This window comes from Ciona robusta, chromosome 14, assembly GCF_009617815.1.
Source record: "Ciona robusta chromosome 14, ASM961781v2".
Taxonomy (NCBI): domain Eukaryota; kingdom Metazoa; phylum Chordata; class Ascidiacea; order Phlebobranchia; family Cionidae; genus Ciona; species Ciona robusta.
Window position 1 is genome coordinate 379151 of NC_143248.1, and position 14924 is coordinate 394074.

The window sequence follows — 14924 nt, forward strand, 5'->3', positions numbered from 1 at the left end:
AAACCCATTATCTCTGGGCTACAAGCAGGAGCGCTAACCACTACGCCACGGCGCCGGTAAATCTCCCCACATAGCTCCACAGTTTGTGATCTAGTAGTATTGCTAATAATTTAAACACCCATTAGTTCCCACTGAGTTTGAGCAATTGCCAGGAAGCATATTAATGTAGCTAATTTATCTTTCCGGTAAACGACATTGGTATAACTCGGCCGTTCTGTTATATACACCTCATGTCCACTTACTATTTACGTAACTTTGTGGGTGATTGTTTTTATGTAAGGCTGACAATTTAGACAACCCATTAGTGACCACTGGGTTGGAGCAATTGCTGTCAGGTGTCTTGCCCAAGGACACATACGCTCATAATGGTAGCGTGAAGTCAGAATCCGAACCTGTAGGTTAGCAAGTGCTATTCCTCATATAGGTTATTAACACCAAGTGTTTGAGCTGCTTGAAACACATTGTGACATAACGTGAATTATATTATCACACACAATTGAATGCCAATGCTATTAAGGCGATCTATGTTCAAGTAAAAAAACGAGTCTTGATTAATAGAATAACAAATAACAGGTTTGTGGCCTGCCGTGGTACGCTGTGCTTTCAATTGTAAACTGCAAAATTGGGCAGGTAAAAAGCTTATTAATTAAGCACAGAAATATCTGGATTTGCAGTGTGTGGCGTAGCACTGAACTTCTGCTTAAATAAGAGAGGAATTCCATTAGCGCCATTTAAAATGTATGCAGGAATTAACAGGGATTCCAATCCACAAACAGCGATTCGACATAATAGCAAGTAAATATCCTTGCTCCTTAAAGGCACAAATACATCTGGGTACATCTTTCAAACTTTTGATCCAAAATAAGATAAAACAATGAATTAGAGGTACAATAAGATACATGGATTTAAAAAAAGCAAACAAAATAAAACTCCAGGTTTTTCTGCTAATGCTATAAAAAAAGCAATTGAGAAAAAAAATTGTTTTGTTATTTTGAAAACAAAAATTTCATTTATTTCCAAAAAATGAAAAAAATCCGAAAATGAGTTAAATTTCCATTTTTTCCAAAAACATTTAAATGAAATAGCCGGACATTAATTGGGTTGGGGGTAGCAGGAGCAGAATGTGTGGGAATTGCACAGCAGGAGCTTATATTGATTCGTCAATCTGACCAACCAAATTACAGGTGTTGTAAAAAAAAATACAAAGTTAAGTACAATGATGCAGACCAAACGAATCTAAAGGAAAACATTTAAATATGTTGCACAATTTTACTGAATAATATATAGGAACATCTAGGCTGCTGTGGATGATGGCTTATTGTAGGGATTTATGGTTGGGGGGCATGAATGATGAACGGATGACATTTTCATCCACGATTCCATCCCAGTCATCCTCGTCATCAGTATCCGATAAACTTCCATCTTCGTTCTCTGTGTCGGAACATATGGAGGAATTCACTGGTGTTCCGACAGAGTATTGGTCGTATGGATCACTGGGTTGAAGGGCCGAAGATTTCTGGCCCGATATTGCTTGAAGAAGAGGGGACTTAGATGCGGTGGGAAGAGCATCCATCTGACTAAAGATGAGAATCACTCGGAAGTTAGCAGAAAAGAGTTTATTTGCTTCATCTTTGTTTGCACGGTCAAGCTCCTTCTTGTTGAATGGCAGCACTATCATATCTTTTTCCTTGGGTAAGTGAGAACAGCGGTAATATTGCTGAGCGTTGCCGTTAGATTTCCCTGTAGAAGGAGTGGTCTCACTGAGGTTTGAACCCGCTCCATGCTGTACAAAGAATGTGTTGAACCAGAAGTGGAAGACTTTGTCTTTCCTCATGACTGGTTTATTGAAGACTTCAATCTTGATGTCTCCACATAAAGGCAGAGGTTGCGGCATGTCGAAAATAAGGAAATCATCTCCTCGTATCACAAGGTCTGGGTTAGATGTATAGAGCTTCACTTTCAACTGGTTTACCACGAAAAATAAACTGGCATTGTGCTGCAAAGGGAGGGTTTCAAACTGAATGCTGTGTAGCAGCAATGTCTTTGGTTTGTAGATTAAGCTGGATTGAAGCAGCTGCCAATAGTAGCCAACGTATCGCTGCTGGGACGGGATGGTTACACCTTTCATGTTATTGGTTCTTGCGAGGCCATAGAAATGAAGTGCATCGGAAGGCTTGGCGAACCTACGCCTGTGTAGGAGATAGCAGCAGATCATGACTCCTGTTCTACCTTTACCAGCTTTGCAATGGATGGCAGCAATGTTATCCTTATGCATGCCTAACCATTGATCAAGGTCTTCACAAAACGGCTTAATCAGTTCGAACCTTGGTGGATTATGATCATCGAATGGATAAGCTGCTACACGGCCGTGGAACTTCTTGGTGTCGTACGTACGCTCGGAACATAAATTATAAACCTTATAGTTGCTTCCATGTTTATTCTCCAAGAAACGCACAACATCATCTATATTATTGCGGTAAAATCCTTCCACTTTTTCAGCAGGGAAACCCATGGCTAATATATTAGGGCAAATATAAGTGAGATCAAGGTCATATCCATCTTCAATGTGACGACGCTTGTTTTTACTTACAAGACGTTTAATCTTCGACATTTTGATGAACAACTGATGCTGTTGGGTGGATGAACGACTTTCCTAAAAAAATGATTTAGTAGGTTGGGGTAAGATGGTACACAGTTGATATAGTAGGCTGGGTAAGTAAGATGATACGTGTTTTTATTCTTTTCTCATTTGGCAGTAAACAAAGCATATTTACATAATTATAGAACTGTATCCTAATGACTGATCGAACAAGTCTAACTTGTTTATCCTTGTGTTTGTGTTGGGTGCAACGACAGTTGTTATAACACGGATGTTCTGTTTGATACACCTCATGCTAGCTTACGAGTTACCTTATATTATGTAACTTAGGTGAACTCAGCTTCAAATTTTTAAAAACCTTGAAAAAAAAACGATTTCTACCCAAATATGGTAAATAACAAGACTATACAAAAACACGCCACACAATATAAAAATCTATTTAAACCGACCTTTTGTTCAACTCACTGAAACAATGAATCAGCAAAACTAATGAAGAAGGTTCAAGGATTGATGACTCGTCACTTCTTCCATTGGTTCATTGGCTTTCACTGCTGACATTGAGAAATATTATTTATAGAAATAAACAGTTTTTGAAATAAACACCTAAAACCTTTGTGCGCCTATCTTTTACAATGGAGACCAAGCGAAATGGGGACGGAGTTGGCGGTCACGTGAATAGAAAAAAGAATATATCACGGTTTTGGGCAGTTGCGCGTTCTACTCTTTTTTATTTCTGTGGGCAATAGGCTTATTATACTTGATCTGAATTAAAATAATTGTTTATATTCATAGATATACTGTTTCTTCAAAAAATATGAATCTTAAATTTTAAATCAAAACACGTAATTACAGTGCATTTATGCTGTTGCAGGTAATAGACATAATAATTATACTTGTTTCGTAAATAAAATACATCCTGACAGTAAAGCCAAAAAATAAAAGTATTAATAGTGCTGCTACCAGTTGCATTACACTTCATTGGTAAATCGAAATATATAAACAGTTTCTATAAAAACAGTTTCTATAAACCCAAACAACAACAGTGTATATACTGTTGCTGGCAGGCAACTTGTTTCATAAACAAAAAAAGTAAAAAACAACACATAAAAACAGTTTCTAAAAAAAAAATTAATATTAAGGTGAATATTAACAGTATTTCGCCTTTATATTTTTGCTGGCAGGCATATTATACAGGGCACTCAACAATGACATCATAATTCACCCTGATTGATGATGACCTGCATAGGAGGATGGTATGCAAATAAATATCATAAGTGCTGATTTATGAAACAAGTATAATATGCCTGGTAGCAAGAGGATATATAAACGAATAAAATAAAATGAGCAATTTTTCAAAACAAATGTGAAATTGTTTGTATTATTTGTTGCTGTCAGGTAAAGATAGCATAAACATGTGCTGATGTACATCTATCTTTTAAAAAACCAGAAAATCAGGTTGTTTTTTAGGTCATATATAATATAAGTTATTACATTTAATTGGTGCTTTATTGGCAATTGACCTGTTACTGTATGAACCAGATTATTGTGTATACCTATAAAAAAAACTCTTCTTTTGCATAAATATTTAGATAATCCATAAGAATTAAGTTAAACATTTGATTTTGAATATAATAACACTATTATGTTTTTAACTAAACAAAATAACTCCCACACACTAGATAAGTGGGTTAATATTGTTTTTAATACAATCATCCTATGTTACATGGAATAGGTAGAACACAGGTTGTTATGACTCATATGTGATGTCATACAGGACCTTGTTTAGTGTATTATAACACAAATCACTTTTGTAACGGTTAAAAATATATAGTTTTAAAAATTTTTAATAATGTTCAAATTTTTAACAAAATAAAATTTAGCAAACAAATTAAAAAAAAAATTGTAGAAAAGAAAACTAATTTATACATATATATATAGTATGGTGGGGAAAGATGGGACACCGTTTCATTCTATTTTTTCGTCCCAATTGATAGTAAGCAAGCAACATTCAAGAAATTATAAAATCTAAATCGTATCCTCACAACTCCCATAGACAGTTGTTTATTGTTTGAAACGCGATAGAGATATTTCAATATTATGTGCTAAAGGTGTCCCGTCTTCCCCCAGCCTACTATATAGCCTATACCTTTTATTCATGGAAATAGAAAAACATTGTTTATTATGGCATCAAAGCATCATAGATTTAAATATTATTTTGCCCAGGTCGCGATAATGTAAACACATAAAGCAACACCCATACAACAGTGATAGTGTAGTAGTGGTAAAACAATATATAGAAAAAAGTAACTAACCTACGTTTACTGTTCAACACTTTTACATTAAATGTATATTCAGTTTACTTTTTAGTTGGGGTGTATTAAACAAAACAGTCGTGTTACAACAACTGCTGTTGCCCCATCATCCAAGGATAAAATAGGATCCATTTATACCATAATGACAATTGTTCATAAACTTCATTTAGTTTTTAAATGAGAAATATTTGCATCTTATGATAAACGACATGCATTTATATACATACATTATATGTGTGTCTAATGTTTGTCTGTGTTAAAATAGGGCAAACATTCTAGTGCGTTTATACAGCCTAAAGAGCACCCTGGTTTTTCAAACATAGGCGCCTATGTTTATAACACTTACACAATTATTTAAAGACCAAACAAAATAAAACATAAACAAGCAACATTCAAAAAACTTACTTTCATTTTAAATCCAACAATAAAACTTTAAACAGTTCAAGTTTTGGAGTATTCAAATGTTGCAGTTAACAGTTGGTGTTTTATATATATTTGCCAAAATATTAATCTTACATCCTGTAAGAAATGCAACGCAGTTTAAAACATGATTTTAACAGGTGAGGGTGCCGTGGCAAAGTGGTTAGCGTGCCTGTCTGTAACCTAGAGGTAATGTGTTCAAGGCTCGTCGCTGCTACCAATGTGGCCGTATGTGTCCTTGGGCAAGACACTTAACGACAATTGTTGCAACCCAGTGGACACTAATACTTGTTCAAAACATCAGCCATACAGAAAAACAATCAGCCACGAAGTTACGTACATGGTACCTCGTAAGCTGGCGCAAGGTGTATGAACACCCGTGTTAAAACGACTGTCATTTTCCAGTCACGCGAGGATAATAAGTTACATTCTCATACATTTGTTTAAGGGGCATATTCAGGGGGGTTAAGCGGTCTATCTCTCTACCCCTCCGCATCTCTCTCTCTCTGAAACAATAATGCTTCATTGCGTCGCACATCAGATTTGCACATTATGTAATCGAATGTTTTAAATTTAAAACAGAATTGGTCCCCCATTAGTAAATTCATGAATATGAAACAGATTAACACTAAATGATAACATTATTATATCATATCATGACACTTGGTGCTTGGTTATCTTTATAGTTGGGTTAGATAACAACAACATGTTTTCATTCTCTTTTATCATCCCATAAAAAAAAACAAACAAGATCATTAAATCTGTGATTTGGTTCTAACAGATCCCATCTTACCCCACAGTAGATTGTTTAAGCGGTAGTGGTAAAGAATCCTCTGTTACATTAGAGATTAAGCAATACTTTCAATCTATGGTTTGGGTTAATGGGAAGGGTACTTCACTAGCACTAGCACCTTGAATTTGATCAACCATTCATTTATTAAAATGGTTCTACGCTGCACAGGAAAGAATAAAACTTAAATCTCATGCATCATAAGTGCAGTCTCGATTTTTTATTGTTTGGTCTAATCATAGTTTTATACCGCTTTTGGGTCCCTATAGTTGCATATAGATAAACAATCCTAACATTCACATCACCGTAACATAATTACCACGGAAACTCAACCTACCACGGCAATTTACCTCATTACTGTTTTTAAGGATGCAATATCATACTGAAGAATATTGAAAATGCATTTAAAACGTTTTTTATTGATACGGTTAAAACGATTTTTATTTACATAACTTTAAATATCCAAAACTGCAAAATATTTCACTTGCTAAAAATTTTGCAGCAATACCTCTACAAACTGTTTTTGTACATTGTTAACGTTTGTTGCTATAGTGCCATGCCAGACTGCAGAGTATGGCAGGTGCACCCGCGATTTTTTTACAGACTTTCGGTTATGCACGGCTTTTGCACGCCACAATTTGTCCTACGCACGCGAATTAATTAAACAAAGAAAAAAATACGTATTAAATTAAGTAAGATTTCCTAACGTGGCTTGAAAATGTACATGCTTTGCACGCAGATTTTTAATGATAGCACGCGCGCACGCGAAAAATAACCGTCTTGCACGCGCGAGATCTCGTCAGGAACTGCCATACTTTGCAGACTGGGTGCCATGTTCCTCACGTATAAAACTTCATATAATAAAATACAAAACATTTCTGTATAATTTGTATATACAAACACTTTTTGCAATATAAGTGGTATACATATACACACACAGTTTGCTTTGCTTTAAAATAAAATATATATTGTTTAAAATAAATTAAAAATACTAAACATTTCTTATAATATGAGTGTATATACTTCTTGCAAAATAAGCTGTATACCTACACACTCAGTCAGCTTTAAAACATAATATATTGTAAATGTGCACTTGCAACCATTGAACCATGCATTATTCTGACAAATAAACATAAATTAAGTATGAGTAACTAGGACTACCTGGGGACAAGCTATTTCCGTTTAAATATGGAGATGACGGTTTCACTACGGTCATAAAATAAATAAATCACCAACGACGTAAGATACGTCTATAGATCCGGAAGTCGCAGCGCTTGCTATTTTCATTGTCCAACTCAGTGTTTCCGTGTCATCCATTATAGCGGGAAATAATAGGATATAAAATCAACAAGAGAGCAGAGCTCAAACTAATGTATTAAAATTTAAAAAATGCAATTTGTAATTACGTATTTGACAAGGCGAAGATCCTACATATAGCTAAGATATATAAACCGTGTCAAATTCATTACTTAAACAAGCATGTTGTTCCTAATTGACCACGTATGTGGCCATATACCCACACAGTAACATACATGGTAACTCGTAAGCTGGCATGAGGTGTTAAACCCGTGTGATAACGATTGTCGTTTTCCGGCCACGCGAGGATAAAGTAAGTTACATTCATTCATTTATTCATTCATTCATTCATTCATTCATTCATTTATTCATTCATTTATTCATTCATTCATTCATTCATTCATTCATTCATTCGACTGTCGTTTTCCGGCCACGCGAGGATAAAGTAAGTTACATTCATTCATTCATATCAGAGTCCGTATATAAACAGACTCTGATTCATATAGATCTCATTTCCCCGAAGAGTCCGTATATAAACATAAGTTATTTCATCACCATAGAAATTTTACAGGGCAACCCAGAGTCGTATAAACACCGAGTAGTCCAACTGCCGTCTATGTGTGTCCAAAATAGAGCAAAAGTGGTGACTTTGACAATGGATTTAACCGAACTTGTTAAGTTTTGTTTGTGTTTTCCTATTGTGGGAAGGTGTAAAACAGCTTCTATTTACCTTACCAAACATTTTTTAGAAAAAATGTATAAATTTAGCCGCATTAAATGACTAAAATGTCGCAAATCAACCGCTTCTAATTCTAATTTTTGACGTTTTTTGACACAGAAAACAAATAACACATGTTTTTTACATTTTTCAACCTTTAAATTTGTTTTTAGGTCCAAGTTTTTCTGTAATTTACCGAAAAACATACATTTTCCCTATACCTACTGTGTTATTTTGGACCCAAATTGCCGTTCAATTTGTGTTTTACGTAACAATGGGTTGGACTACTCGGTATTTCTATGGCTCTGGGGCAACCGAATGAGGCTAACTTTGCGGATTGTTTACCCCAAAGTCTATAGAAATTACACTTTTGTTTGTATCAGATGTAGCAATAAATTTGTTTGTTTAGTGGAGAGCTGGTATTAAATACGATTTCAAAGTAATGCCACATTTTCTGTTTTGCGATAACATTGTAATTTTTTTATTTGGCAACACTTTTGTTCATATAGTTTATTTTTTTGTCAAAATTACGGTTTAGTGCTTCAGTTGGATTTTATTAAAAAGATTTTACCTGCATCGAAATGGCGAGCTTACTGCAGGTAGACCGGGTTCAGTACGTATTTGACGTCGACACCCAGGATTCCCAGTCTTTATCTCGACTTTACTTCTGCATTTATTGCCTCGGTCTTCGTTCGTCGCATAACCTATTGCACGAGGTTCGTATTATAGTGTATTGAATGAATGAATGTAACTTATTTATCCTCGCATGGCGGGGCAACAACAGTCGTTCTAACACGGGTGTTTCATACACCTCGTGCTCGCTTATGCCTACTCACGTATGTAACTTTATGGGTGATTGTTGATGAATTTTAAAATATGGCAAATTATAATAATTTATACCGGAATGCTGCATGTATATATGTAAGTTATTGCAACAACTGGGTAATTTAAACGTACATAACAGGATGAATGTGTATTATGGTATTGCAAGTACTTAAAATAATGAATTTATTTTCAGGATGATTCTCACTTCTGTCCTCAAGCCTTAGATAGCTTGGCGTCAGCTGAGGCTGTATCGAGGAAAAACAAGTGAGTTAATGTTTGGTTTATACTTAATGTCGTGTTTATTTGTTTATTTGTATGAATGTACCACAACTCTTGTGCTCAACGGCACTTAATTATTCTCAAAAATGTAAAATTAATGAAAACAAGTTTCAAACATGTGAACTTACAATCAATAGTGGCATAGAATATAGGAATGTCACAGAGTGAAGAAGAAACTTTATACAATTCGGAAAATATTACAGGCGACACACTGAAACAGCGGCGTGACACACTGAGTGGCCATGCATGTTTTTAACCCGGTGTTGCCCTGTACATGGGTAATTGGTAAGCGTACATGAGGGGCAAGGATAAATAAGTTACATACATTCGTTTATATATAACATTATATTTATCACATCAGCATGAAACACCAACAAAACTTTTATCCAGGTGTTCCAACTCATGGAGGTGCCCTGCGTGCTTACACACATTATCAACCAGAGCTACAAGCACGATATCCCCCCCCATCACTGACTCAAATAAACCAACTGTAAAAACTGTTTATTATCAATCGTGTACATTCTGCCGGTGGTCGACACGGTCTGTTGGTATCGATGACAAGGAAGTTGGTAAGAATGTTTGTTTAAACTTTGTCACAGTTGTTTTATGTTAAAAAAACTTGTACTAATGTCTAGGCTATTAGTTTTTCTTAAATGTGCATGCTTCTTGTAAAACAAAAAAAGTTCAAATGTAGTTGGACAGCCCGCCTGGTAAAAATAACCAAACAGCATTATTTGTTTTTGTTTCCCAGCGCTTGATCCATGCACAGCCTTGTCTTGTCCCTTGAACATTATTGCAAGAAATCGAGTAAAATTATTCTTAAAATAATGTCATGCCCTTCGGGTGTTTTAAAAAAATTATTGCCTTCTATATCTTTTTTCGCTGTACTATTGGTTTTAAAATATAGCTGATTGAACCCTTTTTAATTTCACGGATACGCCCCTGTTAATAATATAACCATAGAAGGCCACCAGAAGTTTAATGCTAAATGAGAATATTATTACCTGTCAAGTTTTTTTGTATTTTGTGATTTTTATTCTTTGTTCTTGTTTAACAGCAAATGACGCATGGATGGAAAAAGCAAATCCTAGTTTACCTCGGGTAAGTTACTTCAATATAATGTGTAGCTACACCAATACATTCCATGAAACATTCCCGTATTAGGCACATATTCCAGGGCATACTCTGCAAACCCATGTCATTTTTTTTATTTTATATGTGTGAGGTCTTTGAGGTCCTGGGCTTTAGACCAGAGTTTGCCCCATTACCCCAACATTTTATATGCTGTATGCACATTTTATTCTATATGGGTGAGGTCCTACAATGAGGCATGCCATGGGACCTGGGATTTTGGCCAGAGTTGGCCCATTACCCCAACATTATATATGCACATTCCATTCTATATGGGTGAGGTCCTACAGTGAGACATGCCATGGGACCCGGGATTTAGGCCAGAGTTGGCCTATCACCCCAACATTGTATATGCACATTTTATTCTATATGGGTGAGGTCCTACAGTAAGCCACGCCATGGGACCTGGGATTTAGGCCAGAGTTGCCCATTACCCCAATATCCATGTCATGCCCGCTATTAAAACCTGGCATGACTTTCAGCGACTTTGAGTCAACTTTCACTTATCTCACTCACAGATAAATAAACTGCTTGAGTATTACAAGTATCTTGAACATAAAGAAAAAGTTGAACAAGCACGAAAATCGCCGATCAAAAAGGAGTTGATGTCGGTTACAATGCAGGTAGTTAATGTGTTTGTATATTCAAGGATACACTTAATGTTAATATATAAATGATCTAGGTTTTTCTTTAAATTTATATATATGTGTAATAGAACCACTAAAATCAGTCACAACTTTATCAAATAAGTTATCTACTTTTTTATTCATAAGCTTCTTCTCATTACGACTTATTACGACTGTCGTTTTACTATTATGACTGTCGTTATTACGACTGTCGTTTTACGGTTACTTCACATTTTTTTTTACTTTTGTAAACTATTCGATCTTCGTTATCGTGATGGGAAGAGACTAAAGTATTTTATTCAATGTTTTGACCTAAATCTTTCAATCTGTTTGTTTTTTTTTATTCATTTATTATTTTCAGTTGAAACAGAAATATACATCCAGCAAGCATTCGCCTGGGAAGAAATCTATGTTTGGCGATTCGCTTAGTGGTGCATTGTCAAGCTTACGGTTGAAAGATGTTTCGAGTTTAAAAGACGTTTCAATCGACGCATCTTCCACACTTGCACTGGATGATGTAGAAAAGTTAAACACGGATGTTTACAAGCCTGTTCAATTCACAGCAAGTAAGAAATTTTTATGAAGTTTGTTTTTCTTTGCAAAAAAACACAGATCATAATTTTTAAAAGAAACCTCACAAAGTTACATACATGGTAACTCTTTAGCAGGCACGAGGTGTATGAAACAGAACACCCGTGTTATAACGACTGACATTGCCCCACCAAGCAAGGATAAATGAGTTACATTCGATCAATTACTTACTTATGCACTTTTTTGGTATATGCAAAAAATTTAACCCCATTTGTGGCTTATACTTTTTATGATTCGTTTTTTAACAGTACTTGTTTAGAAAATATTAATAAGTCGATAAAATTTATTTTAGTGACATCAACTGCTCAGCGCTTGGACCAACCAGGGAATCAAATTATTGAATGTTCGGATTTAGCTCCAAGAAGATCGCAAATGTTTATGAAACAATCGCTCAGATGCAAGGTCAGGTTTAATTGATGGTGAATGTAACTTTGTGGGGAATATATGGATGTAACTTATTTATCCTCGCATAGCGGGGCAACAACAGTCTTTATAACACGGGTGTTCTGTTTCATACACCTCGTGCCCGCTTACGAGTTTACCAGGTATGTAACTTTGTGGGTGATTGAATTTCTCTACCGCCGATAATTTATGCAACTCATTAGTGACCACTGGGTTGAAGCAATTGCGTTTATGTGTCTTGCCCAAGGAAACATACGCCCACAATGATAGCAGCGATGAGCCTTGAACCCATAACCTCTGCAACACATTACATTTAGATTTGTGATCACAACATTATCAAGCCCGAGTACAGTCCAACTTCCATCAAGTTTAAAATTCATCTCATCGCATTGTAAGTTTATACTGTGTTGCAAATGTTAAACAACTTATTTTTTAAGTATTTTTTTTTTGGCTAAATGAAAGCGAACGGAAAAAGTAAGATTTTTTTTAATAATGGTGTAAATAAAAACATTGTAATGCTTTAAATCAACATACCAGATTTCTAAATATAGAAAAAATATAGAATTATTTTTTCAAAACCCAATTTTTTTACAGAAACCACATACCTGATATAAGGATCAGCAAACCATCAACATTGCGCGCTGGTGAACGTTGTCAGTTCGTCCTGTCAATCACAAACCCAACGGAGCACGTCATACACGCAACCTTCCTACCAATGGAGGAAACTAAACATCAGATAAACGCAAAGGTTTCATAAAGTGGTTTTTATTTTATATCAAACTGATTGAATGTTTGAACTACATAACATCAGATCAATAATAGTGGTGTTTGTGTTACCCATTCGCAACCAATGGATAATTAATGGAATACTAACGTGACTTATTTATCCTCGCATGGCGGGGCAACTACAGTTGTTATAACACGAGTGTTCTGTTTCATACACCTGCTACCCAGTTATTGTAAACACTTCTGTAAACGATTTCTTTAAATATTGAAACTCCCATACAATAGATAGAGCTTCCAACATGCGATATAGTTGTGGGAAAGTTTGACGACGCTGCTGAGTTTGTTGATCAACTTACTTCAACAAACAATACTGATGACGCAAGGTTAGTATGATAAAGGCGCCAAACCTGGGGTGGCAGGGTGGGCAGGCTAACCCTCAATTTTATGCATTACATGATTCAGTAAACATTGGAACCAATTTGTTTCCTTGAAGGACCCATCTAACTATCCCTGCCTCGCCTGTATTTTTAGAGTTATGTATGCATAGGGGATCAAACAGGGTATATAGGCCAACCCTAGAGGTTCTGCACTGCATTAAACAATGGAACCAAATTTGTTTTTAATCATTAAAAGATTAATCTAACTATCCCTGCCTTCCCTGCATTCCAAAAAGTTTGACGCCTATGTTAGTAATACAACTATTTAAGCATTTTCATTCCTATTAACTTAAATATAATTTAAACTGAATAAAACTTGTTGAATAACTTTCAAGCATCATTGCGTTCCGTCGTGGCAATAAAGTTGGGTTTTACGTTCATTGCACGCCCGACCCCGCCCTTTCACCTGGTGATAATGTATGGGTTGGTATGCGGTTCAAACATGAACATTATGGAAGCGCTCCTCTTGCTTTGTTGTTGAAAGGAGGAGAGGTAGAAAAAGAACCGGAGCCTAACTGGCTGACGCATTCAGTTTTCATCAGTTTCGGAAAAATTCAAAGTTCATTAGAATAGAGTTGTTTGGTTGGATATTGTTTTCAATATAGTAGGTTGGGGTAAGATGGTACGTGGTTTTATTTTTTTGTACCGTTTGGTAAGAATCAAAAGAAAATTACTAAGTGTTGTTAATTGTTTAAAGTGGTACCGTATCCCATCCTACCCCGTATCCCATCTTACCCCACAGTACTTTATATAACGTTGCATGTTTTGCATGCAGTTAATTCTGTGTAACTCGTCGCATGAATGTTAATGTGTAGTGGAAATAAAACGCAGTAACATTCTGTAACCTCTGCTACCGGGCATAATGTTAATAACCTTTTAGCGGCTTGCTGGTATAAAACATAGTGTATTTTCGACATTTTGTCTGCAACCTGGCAAGACTTTAAACGTCGGAAATACACTATGTTTTTATACTGTAAGGTGAGCCGCTAAAACGTTATTAACAAACCTTAATATGCCTGTTTACGTCTATCGTTTGTTGACATTACGTAATAAATATGAATGAATGTAAATTATTTATCCTTGCGTGGCCGGAAAACGAAGACGTTTATCACACGGGTGTTCTGTTTCATGCCAAATGGCTCCGGGAATTCTTTACTTTTGAGAACCATTTCTATAAACCTTGTGTATAACTTCGCATATAAGTTTATAAATACGTCTTCTCATTAAACCTGGATCAAGTGGTATGAGGTTGATAATGCCAGTCTGGGAAAACATATAGTCTTTCTGTGGAGGGAGATGCTACACATTTAACACGTAATATTCAAATATCCTGATCGTGTTTCAAACAATTAACAACGGTCTATGGGAGTCATGAGGATACGGTTTTATATTTCATTGAATGTCCTTTGTTTACTACCAAATTAAGAGAAAACAGAATGATAGTAAGAGAAAACAGAATGATAAAGTGTTCCATCTCCCCCACCCTACTATATATCCAATAAAATACAATATCTGTATCTTAATCTATGAGCTATCTACATGCAGTTCATTGAAATAGATTTTTATTTGTTACATATTTCATAGTACTTGATCACGAGAATCATCCAACTTCATGAGCATTAGAGTACCATATAGATCAGGACGAATTCACAGAATATATCGCAGTTATAATCGACTTGTTTACAAAATACCAATTGCTAAATTTCGCGGAAACGCCAAACGCGGTTTATTTCAATCAATAAAGACATGTGATATCCCCATCCTTCCGAACC

General features: G+C 35.6%; 2 protein-coding genes across 6 annotated transcripts; one reads left to right on the forward strand and one right to left on the reverse strand.

The window, feature by feature from the left end:
* Nucleotides 1-461: 461 nt before the first annotated feature.
* On the reverse strand, nucleotides 462-7410 carry LOC149724651 (phosphatidylinositol 3,4,5-trisphosphate 3-phosphatase and dual-specificity protein phosphatase PTEN-like). Of its 4 annotated transcripts, none has more exons than XM_089891930.1 (4): nucleotides 7283-7406; nucleotides 5317-5430; nucleotides 3049-3147; nucleotides 462-2653 (listed from the first exon to the last, which is right to left on the reverse strand). In XM_089891930.1, exon 4 carries the CDS (start codon nucleotides 2609-2611, stop codon nucleotides 1316-1318), a length of 1296 nt encoding a protein of 431 aa, XP_089748056.1. In that variant the 5' UTR covers nucleotides 2612-2653; nucleotides 3049-3147; nucleotides 5317-5430; nucleotides 7283-7406; the 3' UTR covers nucleotides 462-1315. The 4 variants fall into 4 exon arrangements, with proteins under 4 accessions (XP_089748056.1, XP_089748055.1, XP_089748057.1 ...); XM_089891929.1 differs by having other exon boundaries at nucleotides 3049-3150; XM_089891931.1 differs by lacking the exon at nucleotides 5317-5430 and having other exon boundaries at nucleotides 3049-3150; nucleotides 7283-7410.
* Nucleotides 7411-8659: 1249 nt separating this feature from the next.
* On the forward strand, nucleotides 8660-14222 carry LOC149724652 (dynactin subunit 4-like). Of its 2 annotated transcripts, none has more exons than XM_089891925.1 (11): nucleotides 8660-8851; nucleotides 9154-9224; nucleotides 9630-9808; nucleotides 10297-10340; nucleotides 10889-10993; nucleotides 11358-11562; nucleotides 11880-11989; nucleotides 12307-12380; nucleotides 12584-12737; nucleotides 13001-13098; nucleotides 13488-14222. In XM_089891925.1, exons 1-11 carry the CDS (start codon nucleotides 8717-8719, stop codon nucleotides 13723-13725), a joined length of 1413 nt encoding a protein of 470 aa, XP_089748051.1. In that variant the 5' UTR covers nucleotides 8660-8716; the 3' UTR covers nucleotides 13726-14222. The 2 variants fall into 2 exon arrangements, with proteins under 2 accessions (XP_089748051.1, XP_089748052.1); XM_089891926.1 differs by having other exon boundaries at nucleotides 8692-8734.
* Nucleotides 14223-14924: the final 702 nt, after the last annotated feature.

Excerpts from the sequence above, each read along its gene's own strand:
- LOC149724651 (XM_089891931.1), bottom strand. The coding sequence starts at position 2,611 with ATGTCGAAGATTAAACGTCTTGTAAGTAAAAACAAGCGTCGTCACATT.
- LOC149724652 (XM_089891925.1), top strand. The coding sequence starts at position 8,717 with ATGGCGAGCTTACTGCAGGTAGACCGGGTTCAGTACGTATTTGACGTC. Across the intron at positions 10,994-11,357 it reads TGATGTCGGTTACAATGCAG|TTGAAACAGAAATATACATC; the intron begins GTAGTTAATGTG and ends TATTATTTTCAG. Across the intron at positions 11,563-11,879 it reads GCCTGTTCAATTCACAGCAA|TGACATCAACTGCTCAGCGC; the intron begins GTAAGAAATTTT and ends AATTTATTTTAG.